Source organism: Atractosteus spatula, chromosome 11, assembly GCF_055471065.1.
Source record: "Atractosteus spatula isolate fAtrSpa1 chromosome 11, fAtrSpa1.hap1, whole genome shotgun sequence".
Taxonomy (NCBI): Eukaryota; Metazoa; Chordata; class Actinopteri; order Semionotiformes; family Lepisosteidae; genus Atractosteus; species Atractosteus spatula.
Genome location: NC_142716.1, coordinates 29829009 through 29846600, shown reverse-complemented (window position 1 = coordinate 29846600; position 17592 = coordinate 29829009). Strand labels below are relative to the sequence as shown.

At 37.8% G+C, this 17592-nt stretch overlaps 1 protein-coding gene across 1 annotated transcript in view; it reads left to right on the top strand.

The window, feature by feature from the left end:
• Nucleotides 1-17592, top strand: part of faf1 (Fas (TNFRSF6) associated factor 1) — a 151436-nt gene that overhangs the window by 90472 nt on the left and 43372 nt on the right. The window contains exons 9-12 of the mRNA XM_088927333.1: nt 3965-4060; nt 5394-5517; nt 7121-7184; nt 9441-9522. Coding sequence (XP_088783459.1) covers nt 3965-4060; nt 5394-5517; nt 7121-7184; nt 9441-9522 — 366 coding nt within the window. The remainder of the gene's footprint in view (nt 1-3964; nt 4061-5393; nt 5518-7120; nt 7185-9440; nt 9523-17592) is intronic.

The following is a 17592-nucleotide window of genomic DNA, read 5'->3' as shown; positions in this document are numbered from 1 at the left end:
AAAACCATGCCAGGATGTGCACACTCTCTGTTGTGTTGAGCTGGTTTTGTCTCAGGATGTATCTGGTTGTGTATTGTGCAGTGCAGCCATGGTGGGCTGTCTTCGATGCTCTTACATTGCTTCATCAAACTCTAAATCACAGCGGCTTCATTTTTAGAGACTCAATCCTCAGAGCCTAATAACAAACAAGGTTTTTGTTATAACAAAGTCTTGCCTGGTTTCTGTAAAAAATGCTTTTGTGTTATTGAACCTCAAATGAGTTTTGGCTTTTTTTTTCTTCCATGGCAGACAAATGATATTTTTTATAACTTGGAACAATCAAAACCCTGAATATTTGCTAGAGGACTGGGAATAACAGTGCATTGTTGTAGTCCCTATAACTGCAGATTAACTGTGTATAGCAGATGGCACACTGATTATCTGAACCCTGTTCATTTGGCAGAGCTGTTAGAATATGATTGTTGTAGCAAACTACTGTGTGAGAAACAAATTTGCAGAGACACCAACAGTTACTCACATTTGCCCAAACTGTACATACTTTCAGTTCTAGTTTTTGAGCTGGAGTGAGACGACGGAGTGACTAATGCCGTTGATTGTCTTCACAGTGTTTATTTATAGAGCAGATTACTGCTGTTCTAAGGAATCTCAACATTTGTCTTGAATGAATGTCAAGAAACAATATGGAATTGAAACACTCATTGCATTGTCTAGGAAACTCACCATTGATTTGATAAAGACATTTTTCTCTGCATTTGAGATAGTAACAGCAGCCTTGTGTTGTCAAAACCCATCATGGTACAGTATGTAGGACAGTATCCCAAAATTTGTGGAATTGCAGTGTTTCAATAACTGTGTGTGAAACCATCCTGCTAAACTCTGGAGTTGCTGTGTTTTAATACTCTCTAGTAAGTATGACAGATTTAAAGTAATATTAAGGGTATGTGTTTCAGGTGGGTAGCTGCGTCAGCATGCGTAGGCTGCAAAGGAACAAGTAATAGGTTTATTCCATGCTGAAAAAAAGAAGAAAGAGAACACAACGTTTCGGCCGTGGAGCCTTCTTCATCAGGTGTCTTTTTTTTTTTTTTAAAGTAGCAGGAGAACAAAGGTTGGGAGGGAGCAGGAGTGAGAGGCGGGAGTAGGGGACAGAAAGAGAGGCCAATCAAGACGTGTGAAGTCAGAATGGGTGCAAAGAGGTGTGAAATGAAACTTCCAATGAATGGAGAAAATGAAGAAGAAGGCTCCACGGCCAAAACGTTGTGTTCTCTTTCTTCTTTTTTTCAGCATGGAATAAACCTATTACTTGTTCCTTTAGGGTATGTATTGCAGTGCTACTTTCTATGAAAGATCCATTTTCATGGTGTCCACAGCATGGCTTGTGGTGCTAATACAGACACAGCACTCCTGTAGCTGATCCTAGACCTTTTTATATAGAACTTAAAATTCTCACCTGAGGAACCTGTTCACACTTCTACCTGTCACACAAGGTATTTATAGTCAGAATTGTACCAGCTTCATCTAGATACACTTAAGAGTTGGTGGATGAGAAGAGAAGCACACGTTTAGCTGAAAGAGCTCTTGGCACAGTGAGAATTGCACTGTGGATGAGTGGGGTGTCTATTTTTAATGAGTCCCTTCAGTGCGCCTGCAGAGTGACATTTCAGATCTGTTTTGTCTGCTAATTAGCAGGCCAGACTAAAACGAAGCAGGTGCTTCAGGTCCTTCCCACAGGTACATTGGCCTATCTAGACAGGAGAAAAGGCCTCTTGAGCATTATAACTGAAATTAAAGAAAACAAGGTGGGGGGGGGGTGTTTTTTATAGTCATGTAAGAGTTATTTTTTTCTGAAGACCTTCTGATTCCGTTTAGGAATTAAAAGCTCGTGGTTGTGTTGAAGGTCCAAACACATCAAGACATCTTCTGAAATAGAGGTGATCACTCCTTGAAGCAAGTGTTCTCTAGCTCTAGTGCCCCACTGGCCATTAGCATGCTGAGATCATAGATCTGAAGATCCACACTTCAAATCTGGTTGCATTATATTTGAAATGATCAATAAACAAGTGAATGTCTTTGTGTGTTGGCGATGGCTCTTGATTAAGAGAAATGGCACTGTCTTTTCACAGATAGCACCATGTTTAAACAAGCAGTTTGGTCGACACAAAACTTAACACAAAACTGAGAAGATCCAAAAAGGTAACAGGGGCGTAAAGCAAGATGACAAAAGGAAGGAGGCTGTTTGGCCCATTTTGCTCGTAGTTAGTGGATGGATTTCATCCAGCATTTTCTTGAAAGGGTCCAGGGTTTTGGGTTCTACACCATGACCAGGTGGCTTGTTCCATACTCCCCATTCCTTTGGGTAAAGAAATGCCTCCTGTTCTCTGTTTTAAATGGACCTCCACATAGTTTCACTTGTCTTCTGGTTCGCGTTTCACTGTTGATTCTGAAGAAATCTGAAGGGTTAATTTTGTCAGTGACTTTAAGGATTTGAAATACTTTTCATGTCCCCTCTCAATCTTCTTTGCTCAAGAAAAAAACAGACATGTAATAGCTGATCCTTGTGTGTCATGACATTATACGCAATCAGTAGACTGATGCTTGTACAGTAGATAGAGAAAACAAATATAAAAACTGTAAACTTCCTCTGACTGGTCATGCATATGTTTCTGTGCCAAGACTCTGCACATGAGTGACTGAATACGATTTTAAACATGAAGTAATTTTTACATGTCATTTTTGTTTATTCTCCTTTGAAACATTTATGGGGATAGTATTTGAGATGGGCTAGCTCTGAGCGGTTTTTACTTAGATTGTTTGCTTCTCTTGTGAATCATCTCTTTTCTTTGTGTGCGTCTTTACCTGGCTTATACAGTGGTGTAAAAAAGTGTTTGCCCCCTTACTGATTTCTTATTTTTTTGCATGTTTGTCACACTGAAATGTTTCAGATCATCAAACAAATTGAAATATTAGACAAAGATAACACAAGTAAACACAAAATGCAGTTTTGAAATGAAGGTTATTATTATTAAGGGAAAAAAAAAACAAACCTACATGGCCCTGTCAGAACAGGCTTTCATGGTACCCGCTGGCTTTGACAGCAACCAGATTGATTTACCTCCCTTTTCAGAGAAAGTTTGAGAACCTTTTGAAAGATTTACTCAGTAGTTTGTTCACTGTGTTGCTGGGTACACGTTGAAATAAAACTTAGTGGACCCCTGAAGAAGTGGTTTAGCAATGAATTACAAGAAAATGTTTTATGTTAAAGAGTTTGATTAATATTAAACCTCTCTTGCCTTTTTTATTATCTTTTATTTGCAGTGGCTTTGCAGTTTAATATTATATTACAGTGCAACGGACCAGACACCTTTCTAGCCATTCCCTGTGAGCTACTTATTTTTCCAAAGGGCACCTTAAATCAAATTCTAATGGAATTTGAAAAATTAGGCAGCGGTTTGCTGAATTAAGTAGTTCAGAGGTCATTTAGGGGAAAAAATGAATACAAGGCATCATGGACCATTAGTAGAATTACCTGCTTAATTAATTCACAGGGTAAAAGTCTTCCTAGTCATAAAAAATGATCTATGATGACCTAACCATATTGGTCACCATATTGGGTGACCAATATAAAAATTCCTTATTGGGAGTTTTTCCCAATCTTAAAGATCCCTGATTTCCAGTTTGTCTGACAGCTGGTGAATATGTAATTCTTGGTCAGAGAATGTGGTGGTGTTATAAGAATACTTCCTCCATCCTTTTTAATTTAGCAGGTTGCCACTTGATTTTGAACCAGGTTGCCAAGTTCCACTCCCTGCCACATAAAATGTGAAGTTGACCCTTGCTGCCTGTTGTTTTTTTGTGAATGTGTTTATAGATCATTCAGAACATAAAGGGCATTGACCTGGCATTTCACAGTGGCCAACCAAAGCCTCTGTCCTTCTCTCTGAAAGAAGACTGTTACTTCTCGTTGCAGATGACATTGGCAGCAGCAGGCATCACCTACCCCTGCCACCACCTGATTGTGTGTCGGAGGTCCTCTCCCACCAACACCAGGGAGCAGTCTGAAGAGGTGAGCCAGGCGCTCCTATCACTCCCATGGTGCTCTTGTCCACTGTACACACTGTGTGCGCTTCGAGAGACCATGATTTGTGGGACGTTTTAAAAGGATGCTGTTATTTTAATATATTCCACCCAAAGCATAAAATAAAAATGAGGTGGTGTCATACTATTTCTGTTATATTCCTTGAATCCAGGTGTCACAGCAAAATATTTTTATGGTCACAAAGATATACTCGACAAGTAGTCAATGACAACAGTTGGTGCTTAGAGTGTCAATTGTGTAGTAAGCTGATCATTGTTGACAAGTCTAACCTCTCATTAGTAAGTAGTTTGGAATCTTTCTGAGATTATCTTCTATCTGGAAGCTTATGATTAAAATTGAAAAATTTGTAGACAGCCAGGAATCCTCTTTTAAACAGTGGGTGTGGACTCCTGTGGGTGTAAGTTCATATAGTCACCATAGCCTTTTAAAAACAACAGTAATATTCTTACACAGAATGCAAATGAAAAATTAATTTATTTTTTATGTATGTAAAAACATGCATATCAACCTAGTCATTATTACATATGTTTTTGTAAAGAACACTGATTATGTGAAGACTAACATGAAGAAATGAGTTAATTTTTTTACAGGACTTTCCCCCTGGTTTCCCACTGAACCACCCTGTGGTTCAGACATAGTTTTTTTTATTTTACTGGTAAGCCATTAATATTTCGCTTTTCATAGCCTCAAGACTCAAGACTGTTCTTCTGTATGCTTTATTCTAGCTTTGGGTTGATCAGGTACTTAGGAGTAATGCAAATCTTTTTCCAAAATGACTATCAGGAATCAAGTCTATTGATATTTCTTGGGGAAAAAATTGGAAAAATCAGTATTGCATTGCTAAAGCTTTCTCCTGAGGAGAAAGTGAACTGGCAATGTTTGAATTTGGCTTCCTAATTAGCAGTACAGTACATCACCACAAGGACCCAATTACCAGTATTTGGTTTGCCTTTGGTTGTACTGTTAATAACATAAAAAGCAGGCCTTTCGATCCATCTCATTCATTGTTATAAGCAGATAATTGATCCAAGGAACTCATCCAGGTGATTCATCAAAGCTGGCAACCTGTCCCAGACATCCACCACCCTTTTTGCAAAGAACTGCTTTCTGTTTTCAGTCTTGCATGCACTACCTCCTAATTTCCTACATGACGAACATGGTGGGGTGCAGGAAACTACAGCTTTTCCTTTGTTGGAAGGGTTGCATTGCCTTATGACAGAAGCTCCCTCCTCCCTCTCCTGACATGGCGGAAGGAAAGAGCTGCCAAGTCTGCCTAACATCTTTCTGTGCTTTTGAACAGTGCACAGATGTTCATATGGTGAGTGACAGCGAGGGGGATGATTTTGAAGATGCCTCAGAATTTGGAGTGGATGAAGCTGAGATGTTTGGGATGGGGACTTCGAGTTGTCGGAAATCTCCCATGAGTAAGTGCTCTGTCTATAAAAAGGGATAATGGGAAAGACACCAGTGGTGTCGTTGTGTGTTGTCTCATTTTCTATGTGACTTTTTTTCATTTTGCCTCAGATGATGTTCTTTTGCATGGCCAAGGATATAAATTACTAACAAAGTACAGGTAGTGGGAAAAAATTGGAAATTTGCTGATGTTTCATGAGCAGCAATGTCTAAGGTTATGTCGGTATGGACCTAGGAGGGAAAACCATCTTCTGCACAGGGCAACAGTGGGCAGAAGCTCATACTCCAGGATTCTGAATTCAAAATTCAAGACAAAACTGGTGAACACCTGCAGATCAGTTAACTGCACATTTTAACCTGGGGCACAAGCAACTGGTTTCATCAAAACTGGTACAGATCAATAGTTGGCTTGCAGTGCATGATTGCCAGCTGTGAAGGGTTCTCGTGGTTCCATGATATTTTGGGATGCATTTTCCTGGCAAGGTGTGTGTGAAGTCATTGTCTCAGAAAGCACACTCAATCCTAATCGATATTTAAGGGTAATGAGTGATGTTTTGGCTCTGTTCTCCAGCAGATTTGAAATGCAACAATGACTATGAAGTTAAAGTGCAGAATGTCAGCGTTAATTCAAGGGTATTTACATCTATATTGGGTGAACCATATAGGAAACACAGCCCTTTTAATATATAGTCCTCCCATTTTAGGGACAGGCACACACCTGCTTAGTTTCAGTGGGTTGCCAGTTGTGATTTGCAGGGTGATATACCTGCTGGCTTTGATGGACCTTTTCATGGAATAATGGTGCGATATTCTTGCTGCAGAATTCCAGACACTGGTAGACTGTTAGCTACACATGGGAGCCCAATGCCCTGTTAAGTGACTTTACATTGGTGTTTCCAATTTTTGTCTACTTCTTGTAGCAGCTCAACAGAATACTTGCTGCCTGTTTTTATATTGTTTTACCATATACTTGATTTAAATCCTGTTCTCACTATCCTGTCTCTCACTAATCTGCATTTATGTGAGATTAAGGAAGACTGGTCGGTATCCACTTATCTTAATATTTAATCACACCATAAACTCTTCAACCTTACATCAACAGAAACATTCAGGCAGTTAATGTATAAGAGTTTTAACTCCATTTTGTTTTCATCTACTCTGTTAGTATCTTCAGTAGCTATGCCTATGCGTTACTTGAAACACGACTTAACTGTTTTCTACTTAAGAAAGGCTCAGTATTACTGCAGTTCATATGCCTATTAAAAAAAAATAGTCACGTCTGTGTTGGTCTCAAACAGAAAGAATTGCTGTACTACTTGCAGGGCATAAAACACGAAAACACTTCAAAGCTTTACTGAGATCACTTTTACATTTGGGATAAATCTCTTTATGTTTGAGAGCAATATCCTCTGCCTGCTTATAACCAATGTATTCTCCAGGTTTCTTTTCTGCTGTCAATTTGAAGAAGTCTGAGGTGGGATTGTTTTGGGTTTATTGAGTTATTGCTTCTTCAGGTTCCTGCCTAACAGCAACTCACTTGAAGTGTTTAGTTAAGCCATGCTGTGGAATTGTAAACTTTCACCTGTTCAAATTTTAATTCCTCCTCTGTTTCAGTGCCAGAAAATGCTGAGAGTGAAGGAGATGCCTTACTGCAGTTTACTGCTGAATTTTCAACAAGGTGAGCTGACAGAATTTCAGGGAACAGATCATTGAAGAGCTCTTTTAGTATTTATTTGGCTTCATGTACAGATGAGGTTAGAGTGGGGAGCTGTATGTACATGTATGTCCACATGCAAGCTGTAAAGGAAAAAAGCAGAAAATTCCACAATTAAAAAAGAAAAAGAAGGATGAAAAACCACACCATTTTGTCTTTTTACTTTTCTGGTGTGGAATTTATCTTTGCAGAATTTATCTTTGCTTGTTAATTGCATGTACAGGTGTTTAATACTGTACATTTTAGGAATATAAAAAATACCCAGTTTTGCTTCTCTTTACTGTAGAGAGTAGTCTTTGTGAGTAAAAAGGTCTCTGGAAAGTAAATAATAAGAGAAACGGAACTGGGATTTTTTTTTTAGACAACTATAGACATTTGCTATAATGGATAGAATTAAATATAAGTAAAAAAATGTAGTACAGCTACGAAATGGTAACTGAAAGCTGGAATTGTTGTTGCATATATCATACTACAGTGCCCTCCAGAAGTATTAGAGTTCCAGTGAAGACTTTACTGGGATTTTCATTGTCAACTCAAATAATATTCTTTTCTCGTGAAAAACATGACTGAGAAGTACAACTGTGAAGTATTTTACTTTTTAATAATGTCAGTTCAGTTTTATCCTTGTTTTTAGTTAAACCAACTGATAGTGTTGATCCCCATTATTTTGAAACACCAAAAGTACTCAGACAGTTGGCTAGCAGGTGTCTCTCTTTGGTTAGGTGTTTGTTTTTGATGGATAACTAGGCTCATGAAAGAGCTCTGAACATGCTGTCAGCCTGTATAGCTTTGACATTGTAGTCGAAATGAAAACCAAAGACACTTCTGTTAATAAAAAGCAGGTAATTTTTAAGCTTATAGAAAAGAAACGTATTTAGAACCATAGCACAGAAATTGGACATACCAGTTGAATAAAATTAAGAAGTAATAAACTACAGGTGTAATTATCAATGAGCCCTGACAGAGTCTGTCAAGAATGACATCTGCATTTGGTGACAGAAAAATTATTTGAGCTATCAAGGAAAATGCTTAAACCAAATGTCAGTGAAATTGAGTCCAGGGGTAAAGATATCAAAATCCACATTTCGTAGAAGCCGGGGACTTGTGAATCTATATGCTGCAAGATGTAAACCTCTCATCAACACCAACAACAGTAAACTCAGTTAATAGTAAACGGAGGTTTGAATTGGCTTGGAAGTGCAAAGATCAGCCAGGATGGCTTTCAAATAGTTTTGGAACTAGCAAACTTATCTTATTGACAATGCCACTAAAGATTTAAGCAAAATGAACAAAACACTTATTTATATATATATATTGGGTTGTGCTTCACTGTGCAGCATAACATGGCTGGTGCAAGAATGGAGAGAAAAAGTGTTTAATCTTCGGCCAATTGAAAGACATTTTACATGAAGAAGAAAATAACTGAAGAATACCCCAAGAACAGGCAAGACGTGATGGCAGGAAAGACTTGGCAACGCATCACAAATGATATTGCAAAAAGTCTTTTGAGCTCAGTAGATTTCATACAGTTGTTGCTTCAAAAGGGATGTGTAAATACTGACTTATTCACTTTGAAGTTGACTTAGTATTGCAAAGTACTTATGATCACTTTGTTTACTTATGTTCACGGATGAAATTATCCAAAAAACGTACGGTACTTATTCATGTTAATCTTATTACACTAATACAAATTGCTTGAACATAAAGCAAAAATAACCATTTTGACTTGCAATGGGTTTGGAGGACAATGCATGTTAAAGATTTTCTATTGGAATGAGAAGGTCAGACTTGAACAGTTCTCTTTCCCTTGGTAGTGAGATGATGGTGGAAAGCTAATTAATTAAAATGTCTTCATATTATTTCAGGTGCAGTACCATGAGCATTTTGTTTCTAGTTGTTTTTTTTCAAAACCAATTAAAAATAAGTCTTCAGTCATCATTTAGCTAAATTCATTACACATGGACTTTTCATTAAGTTCTGATTTCTGATGCTTTTCATTTTTTGTCAGATGTAACCATTAAATATTCTTTGCCTTGAACAGCTACAGAATACACAGAAGTAGTGGTGTGTTCGATTTACTAGCGTTACTGAAGCAGCTTGTTTAGTGTGCTGATACCTGAGCCAGTCTGCACTGATGCCTCTCTAACCTATGGCGAAAGCATATCCTTTTTTGTGGCTTCATGCAAGTGCTGACAGACTTGCCCTGTGTTTGTGTTGAAGATACGGCGACTGTCACCCAGTGTTCTTCATCGGCTCGCTGGAGGCGGCATTTCAGGAGGCCTTCTATGGGAAAGCCAGAGATGTGAGTATCTCCTCTCAGCGACCGTGCTGACAAAGGAGGCGTTGGGATACACTGAGGGCACTGGAGAACATCAGCTTGTGTCACATGTGCATGTTTACTGACTCTGGCCAGTAAACCAAGCTTAATTACCAAACTGCTTCAAATCCTTCTGCACTGTAAGGTCTGTGTCTTTCTTTGTATGACTGTCCCTTTGCTTTACAACTAACATTATACATAGCAAAGGTCTTGTGTAAAATTACCTTACTTTGCTCGACGGGAAAAGGTAATTGCTGCTTAGTTCATGGCAGCTGTTAGTGCCTCTCTTTGTCACTCATTCCCTTTCTGTTTAGTGCAAGAACAAGGGAGAACAAGGTACCATTCTTGGTACCTTATATTGTCTTGTTTTCAAGATGTTTATTAGTTTTTGTCACCATAATTACTCATAATTACTCATGAAAGTCTTGGAATACTAGCTGACAACCAGGGTGTTGTGTATAGATGGGATTGTACATCAGCACTGTTCATTTGTCAAGTTTTTCATGTTGTAATGAAGAGAAGGCCTATGCAAACTCTTTACAAGGACATGGTGAGGTTCAAGAGCAGAACTGAATAAGGCTCTTGCATACAAATGCCTATATTTGACAGTCCACAAAACATACTAAAATCTTTCCACAGATTGCTGTGAAGCATAATGTTCTTGTATACACTATCTTGTACACTATCTTGTATCCATCAATTGGATACACTTGTATCCATCTACAGAGATTGTAGGCAACAGGATTGAGCAACAAGAAAATTTACCATCCGCACCACTTTAGTCGTCACGTTAATCAGAATCATGAATCAGATCAGAATTATGAACCATAGCATAAAGATTTTCCATTTGAATGATACAGTAAATATTTACAATGGACTGATCACTGTGATCTACAATAACCTTTACAAATCCCTTGTTTTCTGACAACAGCAGTTTTTCAGCAGTTTTCCATTTGTCACTGGGGAAGAAAATATTTTCCTGATTTGTTAATGATTTGGAGGACAGAGGAACTGAAATCTTTTCTATATCTTCTGCAGCTGTTGTCCCTTGAATAGGCTTTAATCAGCTTAGCTCTTATAGAATATATAGTGAGTCCCTGTATCTATCATGAGCTGCTAACCACAATACATCATTTATATCCACAAACCATTTTTGCTTTTAATTGTTGCATTTGTTAACGTTTTCTGCCATTTTGCTTTTGCATCTCTCCACTGATATAGCAGACAGAGGTAAATCTTTAATTCTGGAGACAGTTTTTATTGGACAAACCATCAAACATAACATCCGAACAACTGAGCAGATACTCTTTTAATATATTTCCCGTCTGTTAATGGCTTTCCATGTTTGGGAACAGATTGTGTGAGGTGGTAATTACCCTCAGTAGTGAGTAAGGCACTGCTTTGATTTCTGTACCTCGCTGAAGTCTGCTGGATTGACTCAGCCTGTCCACCTCATCCTTGAAGTGCAAGTCATTTGAGGTGCAACTAAGAACACTCTCACAGCACAGTGCACAAATATCACAGTCTTTATGTTGAACAACTCCCTGTTTGCCTCTTCAAGAGGGTTGAAATGAGCAAACCTCTAACTTTGCTTTCTTAGGATTCGACATTTTGTCCAAAGTGACTCCACTCAGCTGTGAAAAATGTGATCATTGTCATTGCGAGATTTCCTTTCTACATCAATTAACTGTATTCGTTAGCCCCCTTCATTGCTTTGACTACCTCTAAATAGCATCATTTAGAGACTGTCAAGGCAGTTAAGCATAGTTCTTTTTTTCAAATTAGATTCTTCATGGCTTATTATACTTTCATAGCTCGTTGCTCAAAATTAGTCTGAGTGCCACTCATGGCACACGTACCTTATACAGTATATATCTATAGCATAGAGTACAGCTACAGCTGTAGAGTACTATGACCTGTTTGATTAGTTACTCTCCAGCACATCACCGAGAATATCATTAATTGCTCATTAGCTCAATAGTGGAGTAAGGACAGCAGCCACAGCAAGACTCCATCCACTTTCAGTATGCGAAAATGCTCTGTGTTTTGTTGTCTAGGTAATAAAGTAATCGTGTTTAGTGTTTCATTTACAGTGTTGTTGTGCCATCTGCACCAGCGCAACAAGGTTATTCTGCTATTGGAGGTCATACCAGAGCTAACTCCTCCCCGGTTTTGTACACACTTACGCTAACAGCATGTGACATGATAGCGTACTGTTCACTCAAATAATAGTAATCATGTGATCAGTCCACAAACAACAAACGATTACTTGTATTTTCTTTTTACTGTTGTCTTTGGAGCCTCTTATGGGTTATATCAGATTCCACCCCTCAAAGACTGGTGAGATGTTTGGTGTTTCATTGACTCATGCAGTGCTTTAAGAAATTGATAGCTTTTCTTACCTTGATGCCATTGAGTAGGGATTTATTTTGTCTGATAATGTGCTTTTGGATCTTGCGTCTATCCATAGTGTAAAACCTGGAAGGATTTCTAAATGTGCTCAAATTACTCATGTACTGTAATTAATGAAGCAAAAACTAAAAGATCTCCCTCCCCCAAAACTGTGTAAGTTCAGTTATTCTTCTATTAGCACCATATTGCATTTTAAAATCACTTCTTAACTTATATTTTTAGTTTTTTTTTCCCTTCCTTATAAGGCCCCTTGTATCAATTGACAGCTTGTGTGGATTACAATCTTATTAGAACAAGAAGATGCTGCAAGATGTTTGGAGAGTTGCAGAACCGCGTGCAAAGATGCTCCAGCCACTGCCTGTCTCCCAGCAGGGTTTCTCACTCCTCAGCAGACTGAATATGGTGTTATTTTGATGTTTTTCGGTACAAGACAAGCCTTTGGAATGTGTTAGACTTGGAGGAAAGAAGGCTGTGAAAAAAAGAGTGAAAATAAGAGTGATTGGCAGCTGACCTTTTCTTCCTCATGGTGCAGAAAAGAGGCTGGAAAAGCCACAGCTGATTGTTGTGAAGTGGAGATTGAGTATAACAGTAAATAACCCCACACCCCTCCCCTCTGCCGCTGCCACCACCTCTTGAAAAATTGGTCTAAATCTCCCCTCTGTCAACCCCGATGCTCATTAAGTGTTTATTGGAATGAGCAGATTCCGGAGGGATTTTCGGAGGCTCTCTCAAAGGCTGTCCGGCTAATCACTAAGTAAAACACTACATTTGATGAAGTGTTTCTGGAGCACAGTCGCTCAATCCCCCTTAATGAAAATGCTCAGGACTGTTGAGCCAGGAGATCAGTGCGGTCCTCAGACAGGCCACCCATCCCTGCTCCAGCCTTTTGAAGTCCCTTTAACGTTTTGATTAATCAGGTAACCCCTCTCTCTATCCGTGGTGCTCAGTGTTTCACAAGGAGGCACATCAAAATTCATTACTGGACTGCAGATTGCTAGTTTTTTTTTCTCCTCCGCCACCCCCCTGTGCTTTCTCTACAGCTGCTCCAGCATTGGAGGCCTCTGGTCCAGTGAAAGGTCTTTACACTGTCCTCCCTGGCCTCTTCTCTGACACCAGAGGGCTAAAGCAACAGTTCAGAGGGCTTTTTTTTTTTTCCATTTTTAAAGCGCATCGGCAAACGTGCGCAACAAAACAAAGAACAAGTTATTGCATAGTTAAAAAAAGGGTGCTTGCCAGACTCGGTTTTAAGATTAATAGTATGTTGTTACAGGTGCAGAGTTTAATTAAATATTTTACAAAAGAGAAGCAGAGGTGAAGGCAGGTTGAGCAGGAATTTGTCCATTTGAATCCTTATTGTTTTATTTCTTGGATTTAATCAAAATCAGTCTACTGCATTCTAATTTATGGTGATAATTTACAGGAGGGAGATGATGCCCTGTCTGGAGCTTGAATTGACTGTTTTGTTTTACAGACAAAACTATAAATCTTCATTCGCACCTTTAGTGTTGTGTATTTGCTTGAATTTTTATTCTTTTGCATCTAGGAAAAAAAGTCAATAACCCTAATGAGCCCCGTAATTTTCCTGAAATCACGTTACCCTCCCATTGCTCTCGTGAATCTGGGGTTTTAGCTTGTGCTGTGGCTCAAGCTTTCTTCCACAGTCCTTCTCAGTGTAATTGGTATATTTTAATCTTCCCTGGATTATCGTGGTCTGATACCCACGCATATTCCTGGTGCTGTATTTAAAGCACGCAGTGCCAGTTTACCTCTGACTTCTGAATTCTGCTCATTATTTTCTCCTGCAGGCTTGGAGGTAGCGTGACTTATTGCAGAAATGTCGTTAGTCAGTGTCTCTGGGATTACCATCATCAAGCGTTAATATTAAAAACATAATTACTGTTTAGTAGCCTCTTCACATCAGATGTTCACATAGAATCTTTGTACTTCACACTTCATTTAAAATGGTCAAATTTGAATCTCCTTGAAAATATCAAAAACACATTTTTAAGTGTTGAAGGAACAGCTTTTCTGGTGATACATTAGATTTGCTAAATTGAGCAGGTTCAGAAGAGTAAATTTCTGTCAAGCATATTAAGAAATTAATAGTTCAGCTGGGTAGCTGTGTCAGCATGCGTAGTCTGCAAAGGAACTAGTAATAGGTATTATTCCATGCTGAAAAGAGAAGAGAGAAAAGGTAATGTTTTTGGCTGCGAAGCCTTCTTCAGGTATGAGCAGAAATTAAGAAATTAATATAGTAATTTCCTATATTCTAATTGCTATAGTAATGATTATTAAATCTTAAGTATCGCCTATATTGAAAGACTTCTTTATATAAATCATTTTGAACATTCAGTCAATTCATATAATGATATAAGGTCTAATATCAGAGATCGTTTTAGATCATTCAAAATATTTATCCTGGTGTTGGACCATCTAACAATAGTAACATTCAGAGATCAATAGCTAAAGTACATTCTTGCTGCATGATCTGTCCTTCATCTCTTTACCTATCCATTTGTAAAGCAAAGCTGGCTTTGCTTGTGTATTATTTTTTCTCTCAATAAAAAGCGCGCCTCACTGCACTCAGGATTATCTTGAATGCCCAATAAAAGTAAAGATTATTTTTTTATTACAAATACTTTCAAGGGTGGCTAGTTTTTGGAGTCATTAAACAAAGAATGGATCGTTCAGTGATTAAATCTGCCATCTGCTGAACACAACTCCCCTGCTCACTCGCTGTCATAGTTTGCTGTAATCTGATCCGTGTTTTCATTTTAAAGTATTTACTCTCTTTTAGGCCTGTGTTTGAATGCATTTTCATGTTTCCATGTTGTGTGTTTTTAAATTGCCTGCAGTACACATGAATTAAATAGTCTTGTAATGTGAAGTAGACAGGTATCACAAATGTGGTATATACTAGCCCGTATCCCGTAAGACAGGAATATGTCATGAACATTTCATTACCCAGAATCGTGGCAGCATATAAAACACTCTTTATGCCATTGTAAGATTTGCTAGTATGTACTGTATATATGGGACTGCAGACCACTATAGATGCAAATCAGGTTACAGCGTTTTACCACAAGTTGAACACCTGTGCATGAAAGTGCATGCTTGAGTTACAAATAATTATATGTTCAGAGCTGACAAAATATGCTGGATGTTAACACCTTTTACAGTTTTTTTTGGCCAACTGTTACGTATTTCACCAAAGAAAGATGAGATACAGAAGGCCTGTGAAATGAGCAAGTAACCAGCAGTTTTAAGTTAACCTGTGAACTCCAGGACACATAATAAATTACACATTCATGACACTGAATTTTTGTTCCCTTCATGTACAGAAATGTAGTGGGGTTCACATGTGCCGGCTGTCAAAATCATTATTTTTATTTAAATAGCTTCCGGGGCATTTTCAGTTTTTCTGTTATCAACCTTGTTAATCAAAGGTTTCTTTCAATTTTAGTAGTTATTTAAATAAGGTTACAGGTTCCAGCTTTGTTGTGTATTTTAGTGGTGTGAGTAAGATAATCTGAAGATCCAAGCTATGTGATTAAAAACTAAAAAAAGAGTAGGCTGACTTTTAAAGCAAGTAAAGAAGTAAGGGATTAGTGCAAGATTGCTTCTTGAAAAATGTATTTCTGTTATTAGCATATGGAAATAATTGCAACATTGCAGGCAAAGTATTGCTCTGTTTGTAAGCTTTGAATCACAGTAAATTAAGATTTTCAAATTTGTGGTGAGAGGTCTTAAAGGATTTATCAGTATAATTTCAATTAAAGTCCGTTCTGCCTGAAGTTTAGCATGGAGAGCTGCAGTATTTTTTAAAAAAAAATTGTGATTCCTTTAATGTAATCAAGAAGGTTACTTTTAAAGAATAAATTTTCTTTTTTCTAAGTTGTACAGTATCTTGGGTGAGTACATTTCATGAGAGAACTGAAAAACGCACTTGCTTATAATGTTTTTTCTGTATGGAAGGAAATGTACATATCTATATCTGCTATCTGCTGGCATTATTGTATGGAAGGCAATAGTTAAAGTAGAAAAATAATGCTACTCTGTGCAGTGCTTTAACAAGGGTTTTCGAATGTGCTGTTGTCAAAATATTTAAAAACACAATACAAAATGCACATTTTGCTAACAGACATTCTGCTGTCTTTATAATGAAGTTTAAAAATGACACAAAATCTGTAAAAACATTTTGCTGCTTGGTAACACAGTCTCCTTCTGAAAGTCTCAGTTATTCATATTCTTACTAAATCCCACATAGTCTGTAGCAGACAGCTGAGTTCAGAACTGGTATTTTGCACATTTCAAAAACAATTAAAAGACTTACAGAGCAAAGCCACGTCCATGAATGTATGAGATTTTGGAAATGTGTTGTACTCTTACATTTTTTCTCAGAGTACAAGGATGTGGAGAGAATGAAATAAGAAGTGTTTGCAAACAGTCGAGAGGAGAGTTGTACATTTCAAAGCTTCATGAACTCTTGGTACTGTATTTACTAGATCTTTATAGGGCTGGTTGAAGATGCTGATTGTAAAGGCCTTAGCCCTTTAACTGTGCAACGGCTGCTCTGTACCAGATTCGGAAGATGAGCTGAAAGCAAACTAAATGGCTTCATTCAAAATCTTGTTCTTTGGTGGAGGGTGTTAATCCTAATCAAAAATGTTAGTAGTAATGCCAAAATGTATCATAAGATCTAAATTACAGTTTTGAAACAATCCTTTCTCTTCTGCAATTGTATATTAAAAGATTATTCAAATTTGCTTTTTGGGAAACATAAAATAAGAATCCTTTTAGCTTCTACCAGAAGTTACTTAACGCAGTGCACGCTATATCAGCCAGAATGTACTTAATCACAACACCTCCCTTTACATTTCCCTGTAATGTTCTCATAAATGAGCCACTTGGAATAATTAATGGACTAACCCTGCTCAAATTGTCTGACGAGTTCTCTCATGAGATAGTATTTAGGCATGATAGCTCGGAATCAGATTAACTCTGCAGCTTCTTTCACTCTTTTTCTTCTGTGTACTTTCAGAACACGGAATTGATATTACTGTAGTGTGCTTAATTTCTGGGGTCATTTAGGAAGATGATGTTTATTTCTAGTCCCGGAAAGTCTCACTGTCTTTTTGTCTTCTGGTGTTAGTAAAACTGAGAACTGAGTGAATAAATTAGTGTAAACTTGTACTTTTTTCTAAGTCTATTTTTAATGTGTAAACACTGCTGAATATCCTGCCTCCTGAAAAGCTGATTGTATGGATTCTGAAACTACAGTAGCTTATAGCTTTTGGAACGCATTCCTGGTGATAAACAGGAATAATAAAGAAACTGAATGATGTACTGCTCTAATAATAATATCATATAATATCATTTTATCCTCTTTTCCTTCATTGAGGACACCAGCATACTTACATTGCTTTTGTAACACTTGAATGAGATGTTTTTTAAATGATTTCTATCCAGTTAAGAAATCAATTTTCTAGCTCAGCAGCTAGGATATTGAAACCTGTTTCTTCCAGACTTGTCTGAAGTCACAGCCGGTCGTTCCCTCGTTTTACAAAATGCAAATATGAGAACAGCTCTGCACAAGCAAGATACACAAGCAGGATCACCTGTCCTTCAGAAAAACTGACTTTA